The following is a 24,478-nucleotide window of genomic DNA, read 5'->3' as shown; positions in this document are numbered from 1 at the left end:
GCAAATGCCACCAATGTAGCTCAATATTAATTTAGGGAATTCAGTCTTGTGCACTTCCACGGAACTAGATTGGAAATCTGATAGTCGCCATTTCCGTTATCTGATCGCTGCCGCCCCCCTCCCTGTACCCAACTACCCCTAGCCCCCAAAGGTGGCTGGAGAGGCGCAGGTGCGAGCTGGCTCACTAAGGCACTTTTCCCCTCCTGATTAAGTGGTGTGTGGGAGTAAAGGAGACCCGCGTTGATTCACACCAGTCTCTGCCTTGCCTGTGCACGAGCCACTTGTAATTCCCCACAGCCCCAGCCAGCTCTGCAAGGCAGAAAGAAATATGACCAGGCAAGTTGAGAAAATAAATTAAACTAAGTGTCAACTTTTCTTGTTTCTCTCCTCATTATTAAGAGATGGAATGGGGCTCGTTTATCAAGCAGGGGGAGAAATTAATTGACACGGCTTTAATATCATGATGTCTGGCGTGTCTGGTCACATTCCTTCATTTTTTGGAAAGGCATTTTATTATAGTTTACAGCAACCAGCTGCCAAACTACTGGTGTAAACGAGGAAGCAGGTGCATGAAGGATGCCACGGTGAAAGGGCTGCGATGCCACCCTGAAGGGGACGTGATGCCACCCTGAACGGGACATGGCAGGCAGGGAGAGCCAAGTCAGAAGGTCCCCGAAAAGAGGTCACTTGCTGGCTTGGGGCAGGGAGGAGGAGGGCTGTGCTTTGAGGGCATGTCTACAGATCCCTTGAATCCATCACAGGTTTGTTTGCTGGCCATGGGGGCGGGTGGTAAGCAAGCGTCCCCTCTGATGGCCTCCTGGCCTTGGAAGTCTTTGTTTGACAGCAGCTTCATTCAGCCCTGAGGCTGAGTCCTGTCTGCAGCCCGGGTCAGCATGCTGCCCCTGTTCTTTGTTCTTAATAAGGGCAGGGAAGGGAGCGCTTCTCTGTTTATCCCTCCAGGGCGGCTGACTCATCTGAGAGCCAGTTTGCTACACGAACTCTCTTCTCTAGGATCTGCTTGGTAACCCAGCTCCGTTTCAGGCAGGGCTGCAGTTGGGGTCTGGAAAGGTTCAGAGAAGTCCCTCACTCTGTGCTCATCCTAGGATAGACTGTTTTAGGAGACATGCTCGTTGTTTTTCTGTAAAAAAAAAAAAAAATCCTCTCTGTTGTGCATCTCTGAAAACCCCGATATCCCCTTACCTGCCTCTATGTTTAAGGAGTGAGATGTGCCAGGCTGTGAGGAAGCAAGCCGGCAGCTGGAGAGCATGGTCCCGTCTTCCTGCACTCCGGCCTTGCCCTCCCCCGCCGGCGGAGGGGCTCTTGCCCATTTCGTGGGTGTTCTTGCAGGAAAACATGATGGGGCAGGACTCTGGAGCCAGGTTGTGGGACAAGGTCAGCATCCACAAGTTTGGAATAGCCCACCTTTCTATGAAAAGAGTGGGCTGCTGTGGAGTGAACATGGGCCCCCACCTGGGCCTCAGTTCTTCATCTATAAAGTGGGAACAATCATTCCTACTCCACGCAGGGGGCAGGGGGTGAAGACCGAGTTAAAGAATGGCTGCTCAATAAGTATAGATAAGCTTTCCCTTTTAAAAATTTTTATTAGAATGTGGAACGATAATACATAACTGCCTTTGGGATGCCAGACATGAGCTGTCACTGAAGGAATCCCATCTCTGGATATATTACCATTTGGGTGTGAAAACAGACGCAGCCCAGCTGTCCCCCACCCCTTCCCCAGTGTGGTGCCTGATGCCTGAAAATGCTCAGGAAACTGTAATGGAAACTCGGGTTGGATTGCACTGAAGTCAGGGTATTGTGCAGCGAGTATCCCAAAGTGGCAATCAATAATTGGAAACATCATTTCCTTTGGAAAGGCAGCTTGTTTTTTTGTTGGAGCATATCGATCTTCTGAGTTATATTTTTCCTCGGGCAAACCCAGGCCGTGTGAAGCCCCCAGCCCTGCCACGCATCCATGCTGCTCTTCTCTCCTGCTCTTCTTGCCGATGGGCCTGGTGTGGCCTCAGACCTTCTCCATTTGGGGTTACAGGACAACTGATTTGCCCAACCTGCTGTAGCCCATGGAGGTGGCCCAGAAATGTTCCACGCTCAGGATGGGGGCAGCCCGAGGTGAAATGCTGCTAACAGACCCGCAGCCAGCTGGGGTTGAGTGTGACGAAGCAGGCAGACCACCATTCCTCACTGCCCAGGCTCCCCGCTCACCCTCTCTGAGCCACATGGCCACCAAATCCATCTTTGAACATTTACTAATCCAAGGAGGACTCTGACGCCCTGCTCCAGAGAAGTAGGTGGGGTCGTGAGAGGACAACTCTTGCTCTGGTTTAGCGGCCGTGTCACTACAGACCAGTCACTTAACTGTGCGGAGCAGGTGAGCAAAATGACAGTGGTGGATCCTGCCCTCCTCTCATGGGGCTGCCTTAGGGACCTGTAGGATGGTGTTGGAGAAGCATTTTCAAAGCAGAAAGTGCTCCCATGCCCGAATCCAAGGGATTCATATGAATGCTGGGAAAAACTCACAGATATTGCTGCTTTTCCCAACACTGGGTCATTAGCAAGAAAGGGTAGTTGCATGAGTTATAAATATTCTTATGTGCACATACCTTAAATTCCTCATGGGATACTCAGAATACATGTGACAATCTGGGGTTTTTTGTCCCTTTTTTTCCCTCCGTTAGTCCCTTTTCCCCCCCCCTCCATTAGTCAGTGTGTTAACTCATGACTTGCATTGATTTCCACTGAAGACACATTACGCACCACGTGATTGCCTATCAGTGTTCGTTGGCCTGTATGATAAGAGAAGAAAATTATTTTTGAGGTTAGGAAGAGGCTGTTTCCCCCCTTTCCCTCCCTGACCTAAAAAATAATTCTCTGTGAGTTAACTGTCATGTTCCTCCATGACTGCATTTGGAGCAGGTCATTTTAATTTTGAAGTATCTTGTTTTCTGATTTCTATTCTCTTCTTCTGAGAGTGTGTTTTTTATAGCCTTGTATTGTTCAGATGAATATTCAGTTTTGTTCATTTGAATAAAAGATAAAATAAAATAATAAATGCTTATCTCTTAAATAGAGCTTACTTGTAAGTTTCCAATAATAGCTTCCTTCAAGAGAATGCTACGGTTTCATTTTTAACTGCTCCCTGTCAACTGCTACCCTCTTTATGTCCATTTTTAAATCCTTTTGTGTTTGGGGGTGAACCTGCCCCCCACCTTCTTTGCCCCAGCTTTGCTGACCCGTGGAGCTCTCAGAAGTGTGGGGCGCAGTTAAGGTTGGCACTTTATGAGAGACTGGGCTGAGCAGGTGCCATTTTGCTTGTGACAGGTGAGAAGGGTTTCTTTGGTGAACTAGTCCGTTGTCCTCACAGTTTGGGCCCTTAGACACCCCAGCCCTCATCGACTCACTGGGGATCAGAGGCCTCACCATGGCAGGGGCCAGCGTGGGACCCCTTGGTTCTGCCTGCTTCTTCTGCAGGCCCAGAGAGGCAAGGGACTCTCCAGGGGCACATAGCTCATTGTTTGGCCCTTGAGTTTGAATGAGGGTCATCGTGTGTTTGCTTTACCCAGCTGCTGTGCCTCAGTTTGATGGGACTTCATGAGGCTCCATTTCTGATTCTCTGAGGGGCCCTCTTTTAGGAAAATGGGAGGGAAATAATAACCACTTCCTGCCCCCAGCCTTCCTGAGCCTTGTGTTAAAACCGTACACCCAGCAGATCGCTCAAAAGACTGTGCTGCTGAGCGAGAAACACCAGACGCAGGAGGACAGGACATAGATTCCACTTACAGGGAGGTCCCTACGATAGGCAAATTCATAGAGAGGAAGTAAAATAGAGGTTACCAGGTGCTGGGGAAGAAGAAGATGGAGATTTATTGTTTAATGAGTACAGAATTTCAGTTTGGGAAGATGAAAAAGTTCTGGAGCTGGATAGCGGTGATGGCTGCGCGACATCGTGAGTGTATTTAGTGCCGCTGGATTGTTATTTTATTTCAAAAAAAGAAAAAGGTTATAATGCCAAAAAGGATTTTTCCCACCCACCCCCCTATTCCTCCCAAATTTCTGACCCTGCCGTTTTTGTCCTTCACTCCTCAGTTTAATTTATTTCAGGAGTTGTTCACCACCAAGTTACTAATTTGTTGTAAATGAGAATGCACATGTGAGATAAAAAATGATTATACGTTAAGGAATAACATTTATTGATAATTAAGTGTTTCATTGCTTCTTCGCTTTCCCCAAATGGAATAAATAAATATTTTCGACATAATCAAGTTTGTTTTTCTGCTCGGGCCAGACAGACAGGAATGTTGAAGCGATATAGATCTTTAAAATACTGCAAATGAGTCTTGACAGTGCTGAATTGTTATGCATCCAGGGTGCACAGGCTTGAAATCCAGGCTCTCTCCCTTAATCAGGAAAATCATTTTTGTGATACTCACTCTTCGAGTCCTGTGGGGTTAGGGAGAGGACCAGCAGTGAGAATATCAGAGTCAGAATTTGAAATGATGCAGTGAGCCCTGCCCCCACCTTCCCTGTGCAACAGTCTGCATTTTAATTCCATCTCCTAGTGTGATCGCCTTCTCCCCAGTCTCTGAGTGGGGGGGTGGGCAGTTGGGGCAGCAGACAGCCCTGAATGGTACGGAGCCTGGAGTTTAAACAGTGATTTGCACAGTGGACCAGGAAGGAGTTGGGTTGCAGCAAGAAAAGCAGCTACCACGGCAGGGAACTCAACCTTGGCCCCCGTGGTGACCTGACTCACCCTGGCATCTCTCCAGGATCAAGTGCATATGCCTAGCAGCAAGGTAGCTTTAAACCACACTGTCCTCTGGCTCGTGGAGCAGTGCCCTTCACTGGCACTGACTGCGTGCTCTTTCCTGCCAGTCAGGATGGGCTTTCCTCGCTTGTCTGCTCTCCCGCCTCTTATCTAGAGCGGTGTGATCGGCCAGGTCAGCAGGCCTGGCTGGACGAGGTAGCATAGCGTGTGGCCCACCTGCGTGGGGGCAGCTGAAACCTGTGACCTCACCGTATTAGTTTCCTGTGGCTGCCATAACAAATTACTGCAAACAACAAACCTATTCTTTCACAGTTCTGCAGGCCGGCACAGCACTCCCTCCCAAGGTTCTGGGGGACAGTCTTTTCTTGCCTCTCCCAGCTTCTGGTGGCTCCAGGTGTTCCTTAGTTTGTGGCTACAAAACTCTGTTCTCTGCCTTCCTTTGTCTCCACATGGCCTTCTTCTCTGTGTTCCTGTGTCTCAGATCTCCCTCTCTTTTCTCCTTTAAGGACACCTGTCATTGGATTTAAGGTCCCCCCTAAATCCAGGATAATCTCATCTAAGATCCTTAACTTAATTACATTTGCAAAACCCCTTTTCCACATAAGGTCACATTCCTAGGTTCCGGGGTTTAGGACATATATTTGGAAGGCTGCTGCTCAGCCCACTACACTCACCCTAATCAGCAGTGAAGTCCCCTAAAATCTGCCCCACCCTGACTTGTTTTATTTGCAAGGTGCCTTTGTTTGGGAACAGGCCAGCAGGGCGGCCTGCAGAGGCAGATGAGTCTCAGAGTGACCCAAAGGCTGGAGGTGACGTCTGTGAGGGAAGGGTGAGATCTGTACCCAAGAGAGGCTCTCCCTGAGTGGGATCGTCTGACTTGTGCCTGTTGGAGAGTGAATTGCTTAAGGAGAGGGACGTCGTCTTGTTGATCTCCTCATCCTCTCACTGCCTAGCACAGGTGGGAGCCGGTGATCGCAGAAGGAAAGCCAGAATCAGTCCTGAGGCAAACAGTGACTCAAGTGGGTTAGCGAGGTGCTGAGACCCAGGAGGAGCAGAAATGGCTCAGTCGGTCATCCGCTCAGCACTGCGTGTGTGTTAGGGGCTCTGTTTCATCCTGGGGACCAGGGCATCATCCTAGAGAACGAGGCCCCAGCCCTGCCTTCGTCCAGCACATTCTGGCCCTCCCTCCCCTGTGGACCATTGGAAGGGCACTGGGTCTTAATCCCTTCTTGTGGGTTCAGATCGGGGCTCTAGAAGGGTGGGCAGGACAAAGGAGATTGACCAGAAAGATGCAGAGCCCCGCCTGGGTGGGAGTTTTAACCTGATGCTTTTGAGGCCCCTCCCAGTCTGGGCTTCCTGAGACATACCCCAGTAGGATGGTGCTGCACATCCTTGGGGAACTGAAATGCTTGAAGGAGGGAGTGGGGTGCAAATACCCCAAAGCCCAAAGAGAAGTGGCTAGGGGACTGCCTGTGGGTCTCATTCAACTGTGTAGTAATCAAAGGGACCAAGGGCCAAGGACAAGGAGACCCCCAAAGAGAGGGAACTGGATGGCACAGTAGCTTTCTCTCCAGAGACCTAGTGGACGGAGGGGGGCATTATGTAAACCTGGTGAAAGGTTTCTCCTTGGGCCTCATTTCAAACAGCATGTCACTGTGTCTGATACCTGATTCAGGCCTCAGAGGTAACTGAGAACCCAGCTTTACCAGATGACACTGGGAGAAACTTGTCAACTTTGAGCCCCTGCAGCACATGCTCGTGTCCCCCTTGTGGTATGTCTGACATTGCCTTATGTGCTTGTAATGGGCTGGGCTCTATATACCAGGAATGTTGGCCCAGTATTTGGTGTGTGGTAATGAATGACGTATTATAAAGATCAAAATTGATGTTTGTGTGGTGGTCCTAGCCTTCTATTTTACTGGAAATTGTTTGAGAGCAGGGAGTGGCCTTTTTCATTTTTTTCCTGAAGAATCTGTTAGACCTTGCAGGAGCTATGATGTAGGAGCTCCATGTTCCCTGGCATTACTTAGAAAATGGTGGTGTGAGAGGTGGATATATGAGAACCAGAAGGGACTTGAGAAATTCCCTCTCCACCTTGGGCTGTCAAGACCCAAAGTAGACACAGAAGGTTGAAAAGGAAGCATCTGTACTTTACTCATTGACAAGAAACACTAATTATCATAATACAAAAACAGCCATTCTGATTTTTGTCTTCCTGTCAGTACACCCGGCTTTGTGTTGGGCCAGGTTCATATCTTTGGTGAGGAGAGTTTCTTAGTCAGTTGAGGCTGCTAAAACAAAGCACAATGGCTTATGAACAGCAGAAGTTTATTTCTCACAATTCTGGAGGCAGGAAGTCTGAGATCCCCGTGCCAGCAGGGTTGGTTCTGGTCAGGGCTCACTTCCTGGTTTGCAGACAGCCACCTTCTCATTGTAACTGCACATGGCAGAGAGAGAAGAAGTAAGCTCTCTCATGTCCTTTTATAAGGGCACTGATCCCATTCATGAAGGCTGGAGCTCATGACCTTATCACCTCTCAAAGGCCCCACATCCTAATACCAATGCATTGGGAGTTAGGATTTCCACTTATTCTGGGTGGACACAAATATTTACTCCATAGCAGAGCCTTGTGAGTCCTGATTTGGGTTGTGACCCAGGGTGTGGGACCCAGCATCCAGTACTACGGCCTTAATTTACAGGTACAAAAACTTGAGGCTCAGAAAGGGGGAGGGGCTCCCCAGGACTATAGTAAATTAGGGACACAGAACTAGAGCCCAGGTCTCCTGCCCCCTCATAGTGCATCTGCACCCACTGCCTGTTCCCTTGCTGTTAGTTATTGCTAACATTGCAGCTGCTTTCCATGCAAGGGGGGTGCGATGCAGCAAGTGGGGTCATGTGGTGAAGCAGTGCTTACTGAGAGGGGTCACAGATGGGGCCACATGCTGGAAACGCTGTCGGAGGCGGGAGGAGAAGAAAGGAAGGGGCAGGAGGGTGGGGAGAAGCGCGCAGGATGCTGAGCGGTGGTTGCCTGCCAACATTCTTCAGTGTGGCTTGTCTAGCAAAGCCGGCCTCCAGCCGAGTAAATACAGTGGATAGCTGACGGGCTGACAGCAGGCATCAAACAGTCTTAAACTGCCCCAAATCCGCAGCGCTTTTGAAGCAGCACTAGAAAAAGGATGCCTGCGCAGAACAGAGGCCTGAAACTTTTAATAGTTTCTTCCAGGCCTCAGGATGTCCTGATGAGGTATTAGAGGAAGTAATTCAGGAAGAAAAGGACAAATAACCACCTCCGTCTGGAGGCCGACCCGAGGGCTGGCCATTGCAGAGCATGGAAAGGGCAAGCGTGGCCCCGCAGCCATCCGCAGCGCTCTCCTTAGCCCACCCTCCTGCCACCACAGAGAGCCGCAGGGCTCTGACCCTGGTAAATAACAGACAAGTAAATTTCTTGTTTGCTCCAGGGCACATGTAAACCACACCGTGCCCACTGCGTGTGGGTGAAATCATTAACTTTTCCTCGCTGTTGGAAGGGTGCTGGGTACAAATTAGAAATCATTGCCTCAACCTCAAGGCCCTCCCAGGAACCTGCCGACCTACCCCCCCAGATCAGGAGCCTGTCGGGATTGCAGGAAAGCAGAGAAAAACAAGGGTCCAGCCACAACTGAACTCACCCGTTCTCTCTGGTTTTTCTTTCCCTTTTTTCCTTCAGGGTTCGGCTTTGTCACTTTTGAGAATGAAGATGTTGTGGAGAAAGTCTGTGAGATTCATTTCCATGAAATCAATAATAAAATGGTAAGTGTGCAGGGGTTGTGCTGTAATGGGATTCCTGCTTTCCCCATCTGAACAGACTGCTCCAGCCCCTCCTCGTCGAGCTTGGAGGTGGGCAGGGGTGGGCATGGAGTCTAGACTCTCAGGGTCAGCCCTGTGAATGGTCGTGGTTGTTTAGGACAGGGCTTGACAAGCTCTTTTTATAAAGGGCCAAATAGTAAATATTTTCAGCTGTATGGGCCACGCAACCGACTGCCATAACTGCTCTGCTGTTGTGGCACGAAAGCATCCATAGACAACGTACACCTAAATGAGGGGGTCTGTGTTTCAGTAACTCTTTGTTTATGGACACTAAAATTTGAATTTCATATCATTTTCGTATATCACAAAACATTGTTATTTTTTAACCACTTGAAAATGTAAAAAACGTCCTTAACCCTTGGACTTTACAAAAGCAGGCAGTGGGGCTGGATTTGGCAACCCCTGGCTTAGGATATGCTTTTGTTGTTTGGCGTTTGAGGGGTATATCCTAGATATGAAGTTTACCACATTAAACTACAGATCCTTCTTGACTTACAATGGGGTTATGTCTGGATAGACCCATGGTAAAGTAGAAAAATCATTAAGTCACACCATCGTAAGTTGGGGACCATCTGTATTTCTCTTTTTGGGCCCTGCTGGGTAATTAACACATTCCCCCCTTGCAATCAATTAGTTTCTACCCTCATGATCGGCTGTTTCCTTCCCTTCCTTTGGCTCTTTAAAGTTCCTTTTCCTGCCAAGGCAGCCTCAAGAGGAAGGGAGGTTGGGTTATTGGAAGTGAGGGGAGCCAGGTAGGCCGCCCAGAGAAAATGGCCACCAGAGGGCGCTATACCACATGCAGCCTGTGCACGCTCCCTTGAAGTCTCAGGACTCGTTTCTTCAAATTGGGGGTGTGGGGGGGTGGGTAGAATCCCCTTCTTTGTTTTTGGTTCCAGAAAAATGGGAGCTCAGCAGGTGTTTCTGAAGCCATCAGCAGGTCCTTCGGAGCAAAAACATTTTGGTTGGCCAGCAAAGCATCCAGCCCCAAGAGAAGAGAGAGGGCAGATTTGTGTTTCAATCGCAGCTGTAACTTTGATATTTTCTTCCTTTTGTCAAAACATTCCTTGCTTCTGAAACATGCATTCAGATATGCATTGTATATTGGTCTGATATGTGTTCACCAACTTTAAATTCAATAATAGAGCTTTTAGTGTGGATAAGATCAAAGCAATCTGCTTAGCATGTGGTGCTACAGGCCTGATTCAATATTTGACTTGCTAATTTTTTCCCAGGGCACTAAAATAATATTGTTCATATTGTTCCTAGCCATCATATGCATCTGAAATGAAAATGCCCTCTTTCTTTGCATACTCTATGTTGGATGCATCAGCTCAGGCATTAAAATGGTACAAGGGAGATAAGTGTATAGGAATAACACAGTCCCCTCATAGACTCTCTCTGCCCCCCAAATGTCGGTGCCTTCCAGTTGTACTTCTCTCTCTCTCTCTCTCTGTAGGTTACTACTTGCTATTTTTAAAACTAGAGACAGGGACTTAAATGAAACCTGTATCCAGTGCCCAGATGCATTGTTTATCCTAGCCAGAGCATGCTATTGACAGACACTGCCAAAGGCTGCTGGGCAGCGGGGAATAGGAGAGGCAGCAGAGAGTCCTGGCAGATGCCGTTCTGGCCTGCCAGGACTTAATGGTTCATCAGAAAAGACCCCATGTAGACTAGCAAGAGACCGTACCGTGTGTCACCTGGAATGCATATGTGTAGCCCATCCTTATTGACAGACTTTGAAACAAGCCTGAGACACAGGTGAGCAAGAGCAAATATCCTCCTCACTGTTCTAGTGGGGAAACTGAGGCTTAGGGGATATGCCTCAGGGCTATAGTGAAGGAGCATAGGTCTTGAGCTTACTGGCTGCCAGATGAACTGTGTAGGCAGTTGTTGGAGTTTGGGTGTGGGAGGGCGAATTCCCAGATGATCCACAGGGCAATCGAGAAGTAGAGTTTCAGCCCCAGAAAGAGACCCCTTAGGCTGGCTTGAAGCCAGAGAGATTTGCTGCCATTTTCCCCAGTTGTTTCACATCTGCTGCCTTCTCTTCCACCCAGGTGAGGTTGACTGTGGCAGGTGCAGGTAACTGGTTTTGGGGTGTAAGGGTTTCTGTTTTCTTTTGAATCTGGAGCTAGTGCTTGTTCTTTAAGAGAATAAGAAAAAGTGGAAGTAGATAAAGGGCAGGGGGCAGAATGGTTAGGATCATAGACTTTGGAGGTGTTGGTCCAGGTTCCCATCCCAGTTCCACTAGCTAGGAGCTCCCAGGGGAGGAGCTTAGAGGTACTGGGACAGGACCTTGAGGTAGGTTCCTGGACCTCAGTGAACTCCAGTAAAACAGGGCTTGTACCAGTTCCACTAGCTAGGAGCTCCCAGGGGAGGAGCTTAGAGGTCCTGGGACAGGACCTTGAGGTAGGTTCCTGGACCTCAGTGAACTCCAGTAAAACAGGGCTTGTGCCTCCTCGTTGGATCGCTGGAGATTGGGTGAGATACTGTGAGTAAGGGGCACGGTACAGACTTGATAAAGGTTAGCTCATGCCATTGTCCACATCATTGTCATTGAAAGATCTTCCTCCAGCCAGCTCCCCCTTCTCTGAAGAAAGGTGGAATTTAAAGGGTGTTGGTAGAGGAGTCTGAATTCTGAATAGCTTTGGATTCTGTGATACTGGCTTCTCGTTCTGAGGCCCAAAGAAAAGGAAATGAATTTAAACTGTGCTATGGACAGAATTCAGATGAGAGATCCAGAAAGGCTTTGAGAACTCAGACTGCCAAGCAGGAACAGGGACAGTTGTTAGAATGTACATAGGGGTATTTTGTAAACCGGACTGTGCTTGGAAACTGCAAAGACCAATCTCCTCAAACCCTCGCTGTCTCTCTCAGCAGGAACCGGCTAATAGCTGCACCCTCCTGTATGTGCCTAGAGCTACGATTTTCTCATAGTCACAGATAAGAAAGGTGTTCCCACGAATTAGTCACAGAGATAGCACTTGAATCCAGGCCTTCTGATTCAATCTTATGTGCCTGGTACTTAGTAGACCCTACATAAATAATTGTTGTATGAATAAAGGACTCAGTGAGGGACCACGTGACTAAGGCACATCATAGTTCCCAAAGCCATTTCCCATCTCATTGGTGAATCTCACAAGCATTTTTAAAAATGAGGGCCCTTGTCCACCATTCAGGAGAGCCAGCAGCAGGCATGAGCATGTGTGCCTGCAGAGGACTAGGACAGCTGTCTTCCGGAAGCTGAGATCACAGGAACCTTCCCCCTCGCTCCTATACAGGCCCTGGCTTAAGGAGATCATCTCCAGGGAGCAGGCAGGGGAATGGCCAGAAAGACCCTACGTGACACCTTCTCACACAGAGATCCCACAGCTAACATTTTGGGGTGTGAACTGCATACTCTGCCAAACACTGGCTTTATGCATCTTATCTCACTTGGTTATCACACACACTCTGATGTGGCTACTAAACATTGTCCCCATTTTACAGATAGGCAAGGTGAGGCAGAGAGAGGTTAAGCAACTTGCCCAAGGTCACACCATCAGCAAGTGGCAACCCCAGAATTCAAGCCCAGAAAGCTATACTCCAGTGCTCATGTCTCTAACCCACGAGGCTATACCTCCCCTCCGGGCTGAAAGGGACATCAAGCTGGGCTACAGGCCTTCCAATGCCACTGGCCACCCCTTCCCAGTCAGCTGTATTGTGGCCCACGTGGTTCTGTGTTCTCCTAAGGGGAGGGCGGAGGAGACCGGCTCACTCAGGGCCAGATTCCCAGCTAGGGAGAAGGGCCACACTCGGCTCTCTGTCAGCCATGGATCTCCAGGGCTTTTTCTGTACTGCCCCAGAGGCAGGCGAGTAAGGGGCGTCGGTGGGGGCTGGCTGCCACCCAAGTTCAGGGCTGAAACCACAAGAGCTGAGACTCAGCCCCCTTTCCCATTATGGCTTGGGCCAGAAGGAAAGGTAAATGTGGCGTTTTATCAATAAACACACACAAATGCAAGCGTGAGCCACCTCGTGACCCTCTGGAGAGGGGCTTTTCTCTGGCCACTCTGTGAGCCCCAGCGCGGGTGCAGCTAATAATGCCTCCCGCTGTGTGCCCCTGATTGAAGCAGCCCCTGAGCAGCAGGGACACTTGCTTGATTAGTCACCAGAGCCCAGTCTCTGAGCGGCCTCCTGACGAGCCAGGCAGCTGCGGGGAGGGAGGTGGGAATTGACAAAAGAGTCAGCTCCAGGCTTCCTCAGAGGCCTGGCGCAGCCCCCACCTCTAATGGTGTCAGGGAGGTGATGCCACCCTCGTTGGGTGAGAACTTGGGGTGCGATGTGAACCGTGGGATGAGGGCATCCCACTCCGAACCTCTCCCCACACCTGATTCAGCAGAGGGAATCGTGTTTCCAGGTGCTGTGGCAGCACTTTACATACAGATCATCTCCTTTCATCTTCAGTGTCCTCAAAAAACCCACTTCTAAGAGCAAAGCCTGGTGAGATCTCAAGCCTGCCACCTTTCGGCCCATGGCACACCTGGAGGATTGATCCTAAGAGCAGGGCTTCTGGGGAGGGAGGAACAGGATGAAAAACCCACTTCTAAGAGCAAAGCCTGGTGAGACCTCAAGCCTGCCACCTTTCAGCCCATGGCACACCTGGAGGATTGATCCTAAGAGCAGGGCTTCTGGGGAGGGAGGAACAGGAGGAGGAGAGAGGAAGAGAGTCCTGAGATGACCTCTAGGACTCAGGGCTGTGGCGCTGGGGCAAGGCCATCCACGAGGCCAGCCCCTGGCTAGGGTGGGCATCTGGGCCCTGCCATCTGGCAGCATGACCGGCGGCTGGGCTTGTGTCCCCTCCCTCTGGCTGCTCCTCCTCAGCCCTGAAGACTGAGAGATGGGTCAGGAGCCAACCCAAAAGTGGTGGTGGTGGGGGGGGGTAATGTGGATGGAATTAACCAGGCTTCCGTGTTCACGATCCTATCTGTAGCATCATTCTCCGTCGTAAGCTAATTTTAGCCATCCATTCTGCTTCTGTTGCCATTTATAAAATGAGAATGTCAAATGCAATATTAAACAAGCAGGATGAAGGCAAAAAAGGGAAATGCCAGAGAGGCATTTAATAAATGAATCTCATGTTTGCGTGGGAGAGGAGCGAGCCTGCCCCCCACGCTCACACACGCACGCGTGCACATGGCGTTTGTGTACAGCTCTGTTACCGACAGCGAGCGGCTTGTGTGCAGGGGGAGGCCGGGGAGGAGGGGCAGGGCAGAGGGAGGCCGGGTGGTGCGGTGGTACATGCTTGTTGCTCTTTGGCCAGAAGTCATTTGGCTGCAGGGAGGTGGCCTCCCCGTTGCTGAGTCCTGGCTCATTTGCCCTTCATCTGTCCTCTGACAAGGTCAGTGCAGGGAGGGGGAGGGGTGGGGTGTCCTCCTCAGGATCTCGGAACCCAGCACCTCTGGGCTTTCTATGCAGGCTGCTGTCAGTGCCCCACCCCCCTCCTACCCCCACAGGGGAGCATGGGGACCAGAAGGGGCTGCCCCCCTTGATCTGCCCCTTCCCTGGGACCTGAGACTTTTGTCACCAGTTCTTCCTTTGACATCTTCTCTCGGCTGCTCTGCCCGACATCCAGGGAGGCTCAAACTACGCCTTTCATTTTCTCTCTTTTAAATAAATGAAGTTCGGCTGCATGCAGGATCTCTGGCCAAGCCCACCATGGTCTGGGGTGAGCACCCACTCAGCCCCATGGCAGGGTTTGGGCACCTGCTAGAGGCTGAGGTGTCTTTTCACTTTGAAATGCCCTTGCAGGTTCCCAGGAAGGGAAAGGAGAACGGCTGCTACAGCCACCATCAGCATTTTCCCCAAAACGGGCAGCCTGTGACACTCCCTTTGCACACCTTGCTGATGACAGCAGGGAGATGGGGACCTACCTGGCCAGCAGGTGGGGGAAGGTTAGGGGGAAAGGCAGTGGCGGGATGCTGGGTCTGCCATGTGGGGTGGGGGGCGGCTGCTTTCTCTCTTCCTGTTTATGGGATTTAAGTGAACACAGATGTGCTCGGGCTTCGTCACCTTCAGGGGCACTCACCTCGGCTCCATGTGGAGGAGGCTAAGGTGTGACTCAGCCAGCTTCATCCAGTGCAAGCACTTTATAGGATTAGCTCATGACAGCAGCATGGCGTAGACACCACTGTCACTCTGCCTGATATAGGAGAGGCTTGAGGTGCAGAGGAGTTAGTCAGCTGGTCCCAGCTCAGAGAGCCAGCAAGTGGAGCCAAGGTTTAAAGCTAGGAGCCACTGCCACTAGGCTAGACTGCTGCATACAGGGAAGGCCCACCCTAGATCAGGGCGGAGTGGGAGGCTGCAGTTATTGGGGCGAGTGTCTCGGATGGTGCTGGGGACCGGCTCCTCTCCACCCATTGCCCAGGCTCCGAGCACCTCCGAGGGAGGAGCCACATCTCACTGTACTCATCTCTGTGTCCACACCCAGCCCCTGCTGATAAATAGCGGGCGCTTCATAGTATTGGTTTATGACCTACTTCACTTTGCCATCACTGATTTGAATAAAACACTGAGCAGAGGAAACAGTGGATGAAATTAATTCTGGAAGTGGTGAGGAAATTACTTCTGGAAGGGCCGGCCCGGTGGCGCACTGCTACAGTGCGCCGCTTGGGAAGTGTGGCGGCGCTCCCGCCGAGGGTTCGGATCCCACATACAGAACGGTTCCCGCTCACTGGCTGAGCGAGTTGTGGGAGCAACACCGAGGGTTGCGATCCCGTTAGGGTTGTGATCCCGTTGCCGGTCCCGGTCCGGTACGGGCGCGACACTGAGGGTTGCGATCCGTTGCCGGTCACGAAAAAAGATTTAAAAAAAAAAAAAGGGGGGAAAAAAAAAGAAATTACTTCTGGAAGCTAGAATTGGGAAGGGCTTTGTGGAAGAAATAGCATCTGAAAAAAAAAAAAAGGGGGGGGGGGAAAAAAGAAATTACTTCTGGAAGCTAGAATTGGGAAGGGCTTTGTGGAAGAAATAGCATCTGGGTGGGCCTTGAGGGCTGGGAAGAGGGCCAGTAGGGAGGGGAGAGAGGGCAGGACCTGGTGGCCAAGGACTCACAGGTGCAATAGGGGGTTTTGAAATTGGGGGGCCCGAGACTGAATCCCGGCTGTGCTTTGTGACCTTGGACACGTCATTCCTCAGAGCCTGTTTCCTTTTCTACTGTAACTAGAGGGCTAATAAGGCCATCTCCCAGAGGAAACGAGGCCTCGGTTCAGCGAGGGAGTTGAGTACAGTGGACATTCATTGAGGGCCTCTGTGTGCCAGGCACCGTGCTTTATATCTGTTATGTGTATGTGTTATGTAATATATGAAAATGTACTTTACATGCGTCCACACACGCACAGGCACATGAGGATGTTGCGGCTGTGCCTAGCACATGGGTGGTGCTCGATGAACAATGAGTTCCTTCCTCCCCAGAGGAACCCTGCTGAGTCACGATGCTGAATCCTGCAGGACTCCCACGCTTTTCACAAATGGTCTGGGCTGTTGTACTACGCATGTGTCCTCTCAAGGTAGACATTCTGCCGCCTGTCTCCACCCTGCCTAAGCTGGTGTTTCCATTTCAATTTGCACAGTCACCTCTTCCACCACAGACCTCATGGGAGGGTGCCATGTCCATGAGGACATTCTTGCAATAGAAGAAGGCAAGTTATCACGTACAAAAGAGTGTTCGGGTGTGTGGCTACACCCTGGTCCCTGTCCACAAGGACGTGCCTGATTGTGATGTCTGGGGATGGACAGAGGGAAGGAACAGAACATCGAATCTCTTCTGCTCACTCTCCAGGGTCAGCAGTGACCAGCTGGGAAGCCCGTCAGTGCTCGTGCCAGGAGGGCAAGCATGGTGGAACGGTTAGGCCCCTTCCTGTGCCCAATTCAAGGGCCTGGTCTTCCTGGCCCAGCTGCCAGCACTTCTGGGGTGTGACTGCTGCCCCCAACCCCACCTCATGATGGTGTCAGCTGGCCTTGCCCTCCCCTCACCACATACTCACGCTGGGTGACTCCATCCTGCCTCTGGCCCTGGGTAGGAAGAGCAGCTCGGTGGAATCGGAACCCTAGAGCAGATGTCAGAACTGAGGAGAGAGGCCTGACTCTCTGAAGGCCGTGCGCCAGGCCCCTCCGCCTCTCCTCTCCTCGGTGGGGTGTTTATGTGTGTGCCACCCCCTCACCTTGGTACCCCATAAGCCTCTTTCTCCAATTCTCGTTCCGCAGCTGTCTCCTGGCAGGGCCAGTGTGGCGCTATGGCAAATGTCAGAATCCTGCTGATGACTCCAATTGTGGTGCTCCTGTAAATGTCAGCATTGTGCCGACCCCAATTGTGGAGCTACGCCAGTTGTGGAGCTCTTTTACCTGCCCTAATCCTGCACCGACTGCGCCAGTTGTCGAGCTAGGGCTGGATCTGGAGCTCACAGACCCCTCAAGCCCATTCACAGACTGGGTCACAAACCCTTCACATGCCAGGCTGGGTCACCAGACTCCATCACACACAGGTCTGTGAGCTAGGTAACCAGCAAACAGGTCCTTGGAAGCCATAGGTTGGAAAGCATGGCCACGCTAGGCAGATGCCTGAGGCAGACGCCAGCCAAGCCGGGGCACTGCACATGTGCACCAACTCCACCCCAGCAGAGGGTGTAGCCTGGAGACTTCTCCATGGCATGGCCCATAGCTGTAGGCAGACCTGGGTTCACATCCTAGCCCTACCTGCATGTACTGGGTCTGTACCACAGGCTCGGTGTCTGAAGCCTGCTTTAGTTTCCTGTCCTATTAGATGGATATATAGCTATAAAAGACATTATTGGGTCCACTGGCAAAACAGAAATACAGACAACAGTTTAGATAAAAGTATTGTATCCATGTTCAATGTCCTGAGATTGATAACTGTGCCGTGATTACATGCCCTCGTGTTTAGGAAATGCATACCATTTTTCTCAAATGGAAAAAAATAGGTATATAGAGGTATAGACAGACAGAGTGTACGCAAGTGAACAGGCGGCGTGAGGAAACGTTAGCCGTGAGTGAACCTGGCTGGAGGGTACTCAGGTGTTCTTCGTGCTGTCCTCGCAACTTGTCTGTGAGTTTGAAATGATTTCTAAAGGAAGAGTCCTGGCTGAGCTGCTTTGGATGCTGATGGGAAAGGGCACCCCATCCCACCAGCAGCAAGTACGGGAGCGTCAGTGACCTCATGGGCAGGCCCACATCAGGCCCATGATTTGTTCTCAGAAGGAGTGTGCAGCTGCCCCAATTGCCCATGTGTTAAAGAGGGGTCCATTTGGTCATTACTCTGAACCCGTAACCAAGGGGACTACAGGAAAGCCACACCCTCTCCTCCAAGACCAGTTTGTCAAGCAAAGCAGCATATTTGGAGAATAGAATTTTAAAGCAAATCCCATCTACCTTGGGAGGGTGGACACATCCCTGGCTTTCTGCCTCTGGTGTGGGGTTGTTTTGTGGTGTTGCCAACCATGAAGCTTGGAAATGGAGACCTAGTCTTTGTGGTGTGAGCAGTTGTTCATAAGTAGCCTCTGAGGCTTCTTACAGCACCAGTCCAAACAGAATGTCCTGCTAAATCTCTTGCCCCTCCAGTCAGATTGCTTTCTTCTGTTGCCATGTGAAACAGCAGCAGTGGCAGCCCTGTGAGGAGCAGTTGATGCGGGAGACTCGAGGACTGAGACTCTGAGATGTTTCTTCTCCAGACTCTGTTCCCATCCCAAGGCTGCCCTGTAGACAGCACTTTGCAAAGGAGCTTTTCCTTTGGGTGTGGTGGTGGAGAGCATTTACCATAAATGGAGGTCTTATGGGCGTAGTGCTGAACCAGCTGGAGTAAGAGGCCTGGGAGCCAGGCAGACCTCTCCAGGGCTGCCCTGAGAAGGGAGCTCCCATATCCTGCCCCTGCCCCATGGTAAGAGCAGCCCTCAGCATCCACAGCTCCAATGGACCCACCCAACCAAATGCCAAGTTGCTAGGAATGCCTCCCCCACCCTGTCTGCTCACTGCCCTTCACCGATCTTATGTGGTAGGTCGTCTCCAAAGATGGTCCCTGTGATCTAGGCCTCCAGTATTCCCCACCTTGTGTGCGGCTTCTGTCTCACACTGACCCCAAGCTGGTCCAATGTAACCGCTAGAATGTGATCAAAGTATCACGGTGCGAGTCCCAAAGCTGGGTTAGGAGAAGCCTTGCAGCTTGTGCCTGTAGTGATCTAGGCCTCCAGTATTCCCCACCTTGTGTGCGGCTTCTGTCTCACACTGACCCCAAGCTGGTCCAATGTAACCGCTAGAATGTGGTCAAAGTATCACGGTGCGAGTCCCAAAGCTGGGTTAGGAGAAGCCTTGCAGCTTGTGCCTGTATCTCTTGGAATGCTCGTGCTGGGGACGTTCCCTCTTGGAACTCAGCGCCATGCATCATGGAGAAGCCACAGGTAGGCGCCCGCATCAGCAGTCACAGCTGAACCTGCGTGGACTGGCCGGCTGTGTGAGTGAAGGAGCCATCGTGGACCTCCAGCTTAGCCGAGGCTGGCTGAGGCTGCAACCCCAGCCATCATCTGACCACAACTGTAGGAGAGACCACAAGTAAGAGCCCCGCTGAGCCCAGACAACTCACAGAACATGTGGAAGATGCTGTTCAACGTCACCACATTTGGAGGTAGTTTGTTGCACAGCAGTAGAACCTGGAACAGAGCATGTGGCCAGATGACCTAAGTACGTGACGAGAACCAAGGAGACAAGCTGGTTCTGTTTTGGTTCTGACTGTAACCCTGGTTGTTTATGCCAAGCTCTCCAGATTGCACAGGGCCCATGGAGGATAGCAGGGGAGGGTGACCCAAATGTGGTCTAACTCAAGAGGCTCTGGAGGCTGACAAGCCCAGAAGTGACAAGCAGGGTGATGTGTAGCGCTTGCATTGATCTTCGGAGGACAAGACCATCGGAGCCTGTTCTTTTTCAATAGAGTGAGAGCCTGTGGAGGTGGAGGCTTGTCTTATGTATCTTTGCGTCCCCCAAAGCCTCGCATTTGCCAGGCAGGTTGAGTTCCTCTGCAGCGCTGAATTCAGTAGACTGAGTCTCCAGGAGCAGGGGGGCTGTGTGGGCAGGCCTCTGGGTCCTGAAAAATCTTTCGAGAAGCCTTCAGTGAAGGCCAGGCCAGGCTTCCTGCTGTGACTGCTGCCTTTTCCTGTCACTCAAATGCTTAGGACGGGCAGGGGTCCCCCAGAGAATGCGTACGCCACTGCCCCTGGCCTCGGGGAGCACTCACCGTTGACACGGTGGGTGGTTGGCAGAATTCTCACAGTCATTGCTGCCCAAAACGCCACCAGCAAAGACAGAGCAGAATAAAACAGAGCTGCCAGCCTGTTCCGTGAGAGGAAGAGTAGGTGGGTTTGTTTAAAATAATCCCATTACAGTCAGTTAACCTTTATGTTCCCTAAATGAAAATTGTATAAACCTGAAATTTTCGTTGATCAGGTTGCCTAGGAACAAGCAGCAGGTTTTCATAAGACAATGCAATAGATTGTCACTGATAGGGCTATTAGGAACTGAGCTGGTTAGCGGTATTATTCCCAGTCCTGGTGTTGGCGTTAGGTAATTATCTATCTGCCTGTGCAGGACACGCCCATCTTCCCAGGCAGGTTTATGCAAACAAGCTTTCTCTGCCTGCTCGTCTCAGAGTCCAGAGATGGGGGCCTGGAGCCCAGGAGCCAGTTGTCACCCCTGGGCTTATGAGAAAAATCTTAAGGGCCCAATTTGGATGAATTTATTTCTTTTTAATCACCTTTGGCCCTACTTGCAATGATAATACCCCAGTACCCCTATCAGTGACAATCTATTATTGCATTATCTTACGAAAACCTGCTGCCTGCTCCTAGCGGAAAACTTGGAAAGTAAACAGCGATAGCAAAATGCTCAATGGAAACTAAAAAGCAAAGTCATTCTAAGAAAATTTTGGTGTGTCTTTTTAGTATTTTTTCTTATATGATACATATACTGGTGTATTTTCCAAAATAACTCACTATAATGTGCTCTTTACCCTCTGCAGTTGGGGTAGCCAGCTAGCCTGGTGTGACCTAGGACTAAGGAGTTTCCCAGTACCAGTGCATATTATTATTAGCATGCCTTTCTGTAGCTGTGTGGCATCCAATCACTGTGAATAAGCCAAACTCAGCTTACCCAATTCCCTGTTCTTGAATATTTAGGGTATTTTTTTAACTTATGGTTAATGCTTGTGGTGAATGGTCTCATCCACATGTCATTGCAAGATAAATTCCTACAAGTGGGATTATTAGGTCAAGGATGTGTACATTCATGACTTTTCATATATTGTCAGGTTGCCCTTCAGAAAAATATGTGCCAATTTCCATACCTTCTCCCCATACCCTCAGGAACCCTTACATCAACAATCCTTCATCACTGCCAATCTGATGGGCAAAAAAATGTCTCATTCTGGGGACATGTGTTTCTTTATTAGCTGTTTGTGAATTGCCTGTTCGTGTCTTTTACCCATTTCTCTTTTGGATGCTCCTCTCTTTCCTTTTAATCTATATAAAACTCTTTGTAGTGAGCATAGTAGTCATGAATGTTGAACCGTTTTGTCCATTTTTCTAAGGCATTGTGGCTGTTCTTTAAATAGCAAAATAATACCTGTTATCTGGTGTCTTTGAAGAAAGAAGAGTTACTATTTTAAGTAATTAAAGTATTTGGGATGAGAATATCTCCAAAATGGATAACTCATGTAGGTCCCTTTTTAAACAATGTATACTGCACACAATTGAACTTTTTCTTGATATCTCAGGCACGCTGTGAACAATAGTCATTTTCTGTGTTACAGTGACACTTAGCAGCTGTTGAGCTACATGGAGGTTTTACTCCTATACCATATGGCCCAGGCTGCATTTTAAATATGATACCTGATTCTTGTCTTTCCTCCATCACTATCAGGCCACCATATTGTTCCTTTCAGCTGTTGTAAGCATCCCTGCCTTACCCAACAATATCTCATCTTCATCAGCAATGGGATTAATTACCACCTAATAACACTTGTTAAATTTATCTATAAACTAAAAGCAAGTAAGTGCTAAGCAAGGAGCCTAAGGAGCTCTAGTGAAACAGTACAGGAGCTTCAACAGGCCATAGTTTTACTTATTTCCTGATGTTTGTATTTCCTGTAGTTAAATACGTGACCTCTGGGTGTGCCAGTGGAATAGGGTTAAGAAATTTTGGAGGCAGAGGAAAACAGAAAGGAAAAATTAGCAACCACTTAAAGACGTGGCTGCAAAATGAGAATCCAGTAATCCAGATGAACAGAATCAGGGTTTAATCTTATTTCTTCCCTCAGGAGTATGGTGGTTGTAGGTCTTATGGAAGTGGTGGCATTGCTGTCCTAGAAATTGTAAAGATCTGGCTCCTAGGCCTGCACCTGCTGAGGATGGCTTTTGGCATGTAACACGAGCCTTCCAGTGCTCAGTTTTCTCATCTGTGAAGTAGAGCTAAACTAAGTGGCCTGTTTAATAAGAGATGGAATCACATGGCCTGATATGAAGTCACTGGCCTGAAGGAATGTCAGAGGAATTTGTAAATGTGTAAAGGGCCCAGCAGTCACGAGGAATAATTACTGTTGTGCTTGTTGTTGTTATTCATAGACGCCTCCCCCCAACAGCCGTCGTCTGCCTCTTTAACTATCATGCCTTCTGCACAGCTTCAGTCTGAGCCACCCCCACCCCTGCCTGTGTGTGTATTTTCAGCTTACATCCTTGCCACCCTTCCAGAACCCAATTTCATCCTTGTAGGTTTTTTCCGAAGCAGGATTTGCACGAGTGGCGTGTTTTCTTAAATATTTATTTTGCAGGCCATTTGCTCGGCACGGCTATTTTTACAGTGAGTAAGGAGCAAGGCTAAAAATAACTGAGCTCATAGCCAGATCAGTTCTGCATTTGACATTTACGTGGAATTCATTTGCATCTCATTTGTTCGCCTTTCTGTTTAACAGGTAGAATGTAAGAAAGCTCAGCCGAAAGAAGTCATGTTCCCACCTGGGACAAGAGGCCGGGCCCGGGGACTGCCTTACACCATGGATGCGTTCATGCTGGGCATGGGGATGCTGGGTGAGTCTGGACAGGACCCCGGAGGTCATGGTGGCCTACAAGGGCTTTGGAGGCCCGTACACCCAACTGGGTCACCTGCCAGTTGAGCACACTACTTTACCTATCCAAGCCTCAGTTTTCTCGTCTGTAGATGAGTGATAATTCCCCCTTCTGAGACAGTTGTGCTGATTAAATGAACATACTTGTGTGTGTGTGTGTATGATATATATATGATATATATCATATACATGGTATATGTGATATATTCTCGTCTGTAGATGAGTGATAATTCCCCCTTCTGAGACAGTTGTGCTGATTAAATGAACATACTTGTGTGTGTGTGTGTGTATGATATATATATGATATATATCATATACATGGTATATGTGATATATATGTATATCTTACATATATATGTCATGTATGTGCATGTACAGCTATATATCTTCCTGCCCTGTGCCTGGCTCATAAGATATTTGCTATTTTCTCTTTTATCCACCCCTTCCTCAAAAACAGGAAATGTCTTTCTTCTGTCTCAGCCCACTTGGCCGAGTGGGAGTTCTTAAGACCTAAGGACTCCTGGCTGGCTTAACTTGTGTGGGTTAAGGCTGCATTTTCTAAAACTTGGGGAAGGAGGGGTAGTGTGAGGATGGGTGATAATCCTGTCTATTTAAATGATTAACATTTTTCTCATGGGATATCAAAATTTGCATTTAAATGGATGTTTTAAATAGCCTGTTTTACTCTTTATTTGCAAAAAAAAAATGATGAAAGACAAAGTGTGTTTGTTCTGACTAAAAATGATCTCTCCTGGCTTTTAGAGAAATTGAGTTGCATATTATGCCCCTTTCCTTAAAGGTATCTCTGACCGTCCTGCGTAGATAATTGAAAATCTTACCGCTTAAATGGCATGAAAGATGGGGAGAGCAGTGGAGATGCGTAATGGCTTGGGTCGCAACAATAATTAGAATTTTCAAGGCGAGAAAACGGTATTTTAGTGCAAGTTATTGTGTGTCGGGAAAATACTAATTAAATGGGATAAATGGTAGTTAATGGTAAAATTCCATTCAGCCACATGAGCTGTCTAGTTTTAATGGGTTTTCATTTGGTTTGGCTAAGAGACCCTCTTCTATATTGTTTGATAAGCTCTTTCTATATTTTCAGATTTGCTGCTGTTTAAATCATTTCTGGCTTGATTTTAAAAGTATAAAACTTTTCTTGGTCTTACAAAGAGTTGTATCCACTTGCCTGAGGAAATAAGAGGGCAGGTAAAGCTATTTTGAAGAACTTTTAAAAATGGAAAGAGTTGCTATGAGAATATTATAAATGGCCAAGTTGTTCATTCTCCTTAAATTAATTTTTTAGATCTAACAGAGTTTTAAAGAAAAACCCTATTGTAATTCTTTAAAAATTGGCCAGATGATTCTAAAATTTACTCAGAAGAAGAAACATGTGAAAATAAATAAGAAAATGTTTTTAAAAAGAGAACTGAGAAAAGACTAGTTTGGCCAAATATCAGAACATGACACAAAGCTACAGTAATTAACATGGTATGGTATACAGGGTGGCCAGTTAGCTCAGCTGGTTAGAGCATGGTGCTGATAACACCAAGGTCCAGGCTTCAATCCCTGTACCAACCAGCTGCCAAAAGCAAAAAAAACCAAAAAACAAAGAACCCCCCCCCCCAAAACAGTATGGTACATAGGAATGCACCTCTTTTTTTTTTTTTTTTTTTTTTTTTTTTTTTTTTTTTTTT

The 24,478-nt window shown here is 49.0% G+C and overlaps 1 protein-coding gene across 2 annotated transcripts in view; it reads left to right on the top strand.

Annotated features, from left to right (window-relative positions):
- MSI2 (musashi RNA-binding protein 2) overlaps positions 1–24,478 on the top strand; it is a 425,361-nt gene that overhangs the window by 323,465 nt on the left and 77,418 nt on the right. For both annotated transcript variants that reach the window (XM_008588957.1, XM_008588952.1), the window contains exons 7-8: positions 8,490–8,572; positions 22,629–22,743. In XM_008588957.1, the coding sequence (XP_008587179.1) occupies positions 8,490–8,572; positions 22,629–22,743 (198 nt within the window). The remainder of the gene's footprint in view (positions 1–8,489; positions 8,573–22,628; positions 22,744–24,478) is intronic.

This window comes from Galeopterus variegatus, unplaced genomic scaffold (assembly GCF_000696425.1).
Source record: "Galeopterus variegatus unplaced genomic scaffold, G_variegatus-3.0.2 Scaffold133, whole genome shotgun sequence".
NCBI classification, from domain to species: domain Eukaryota; kingdom Metazoa; phylum Chordata; class Mammalia; order Dermoptera; family Cynocephalidae; genus Galeopterus; species Galeopterus variegatus.
The sequence above is the reverse complement of the archived record's forward strand: the minus strand, read 5'-3'. Positions and strand labels throughout refer to the sequence as shown.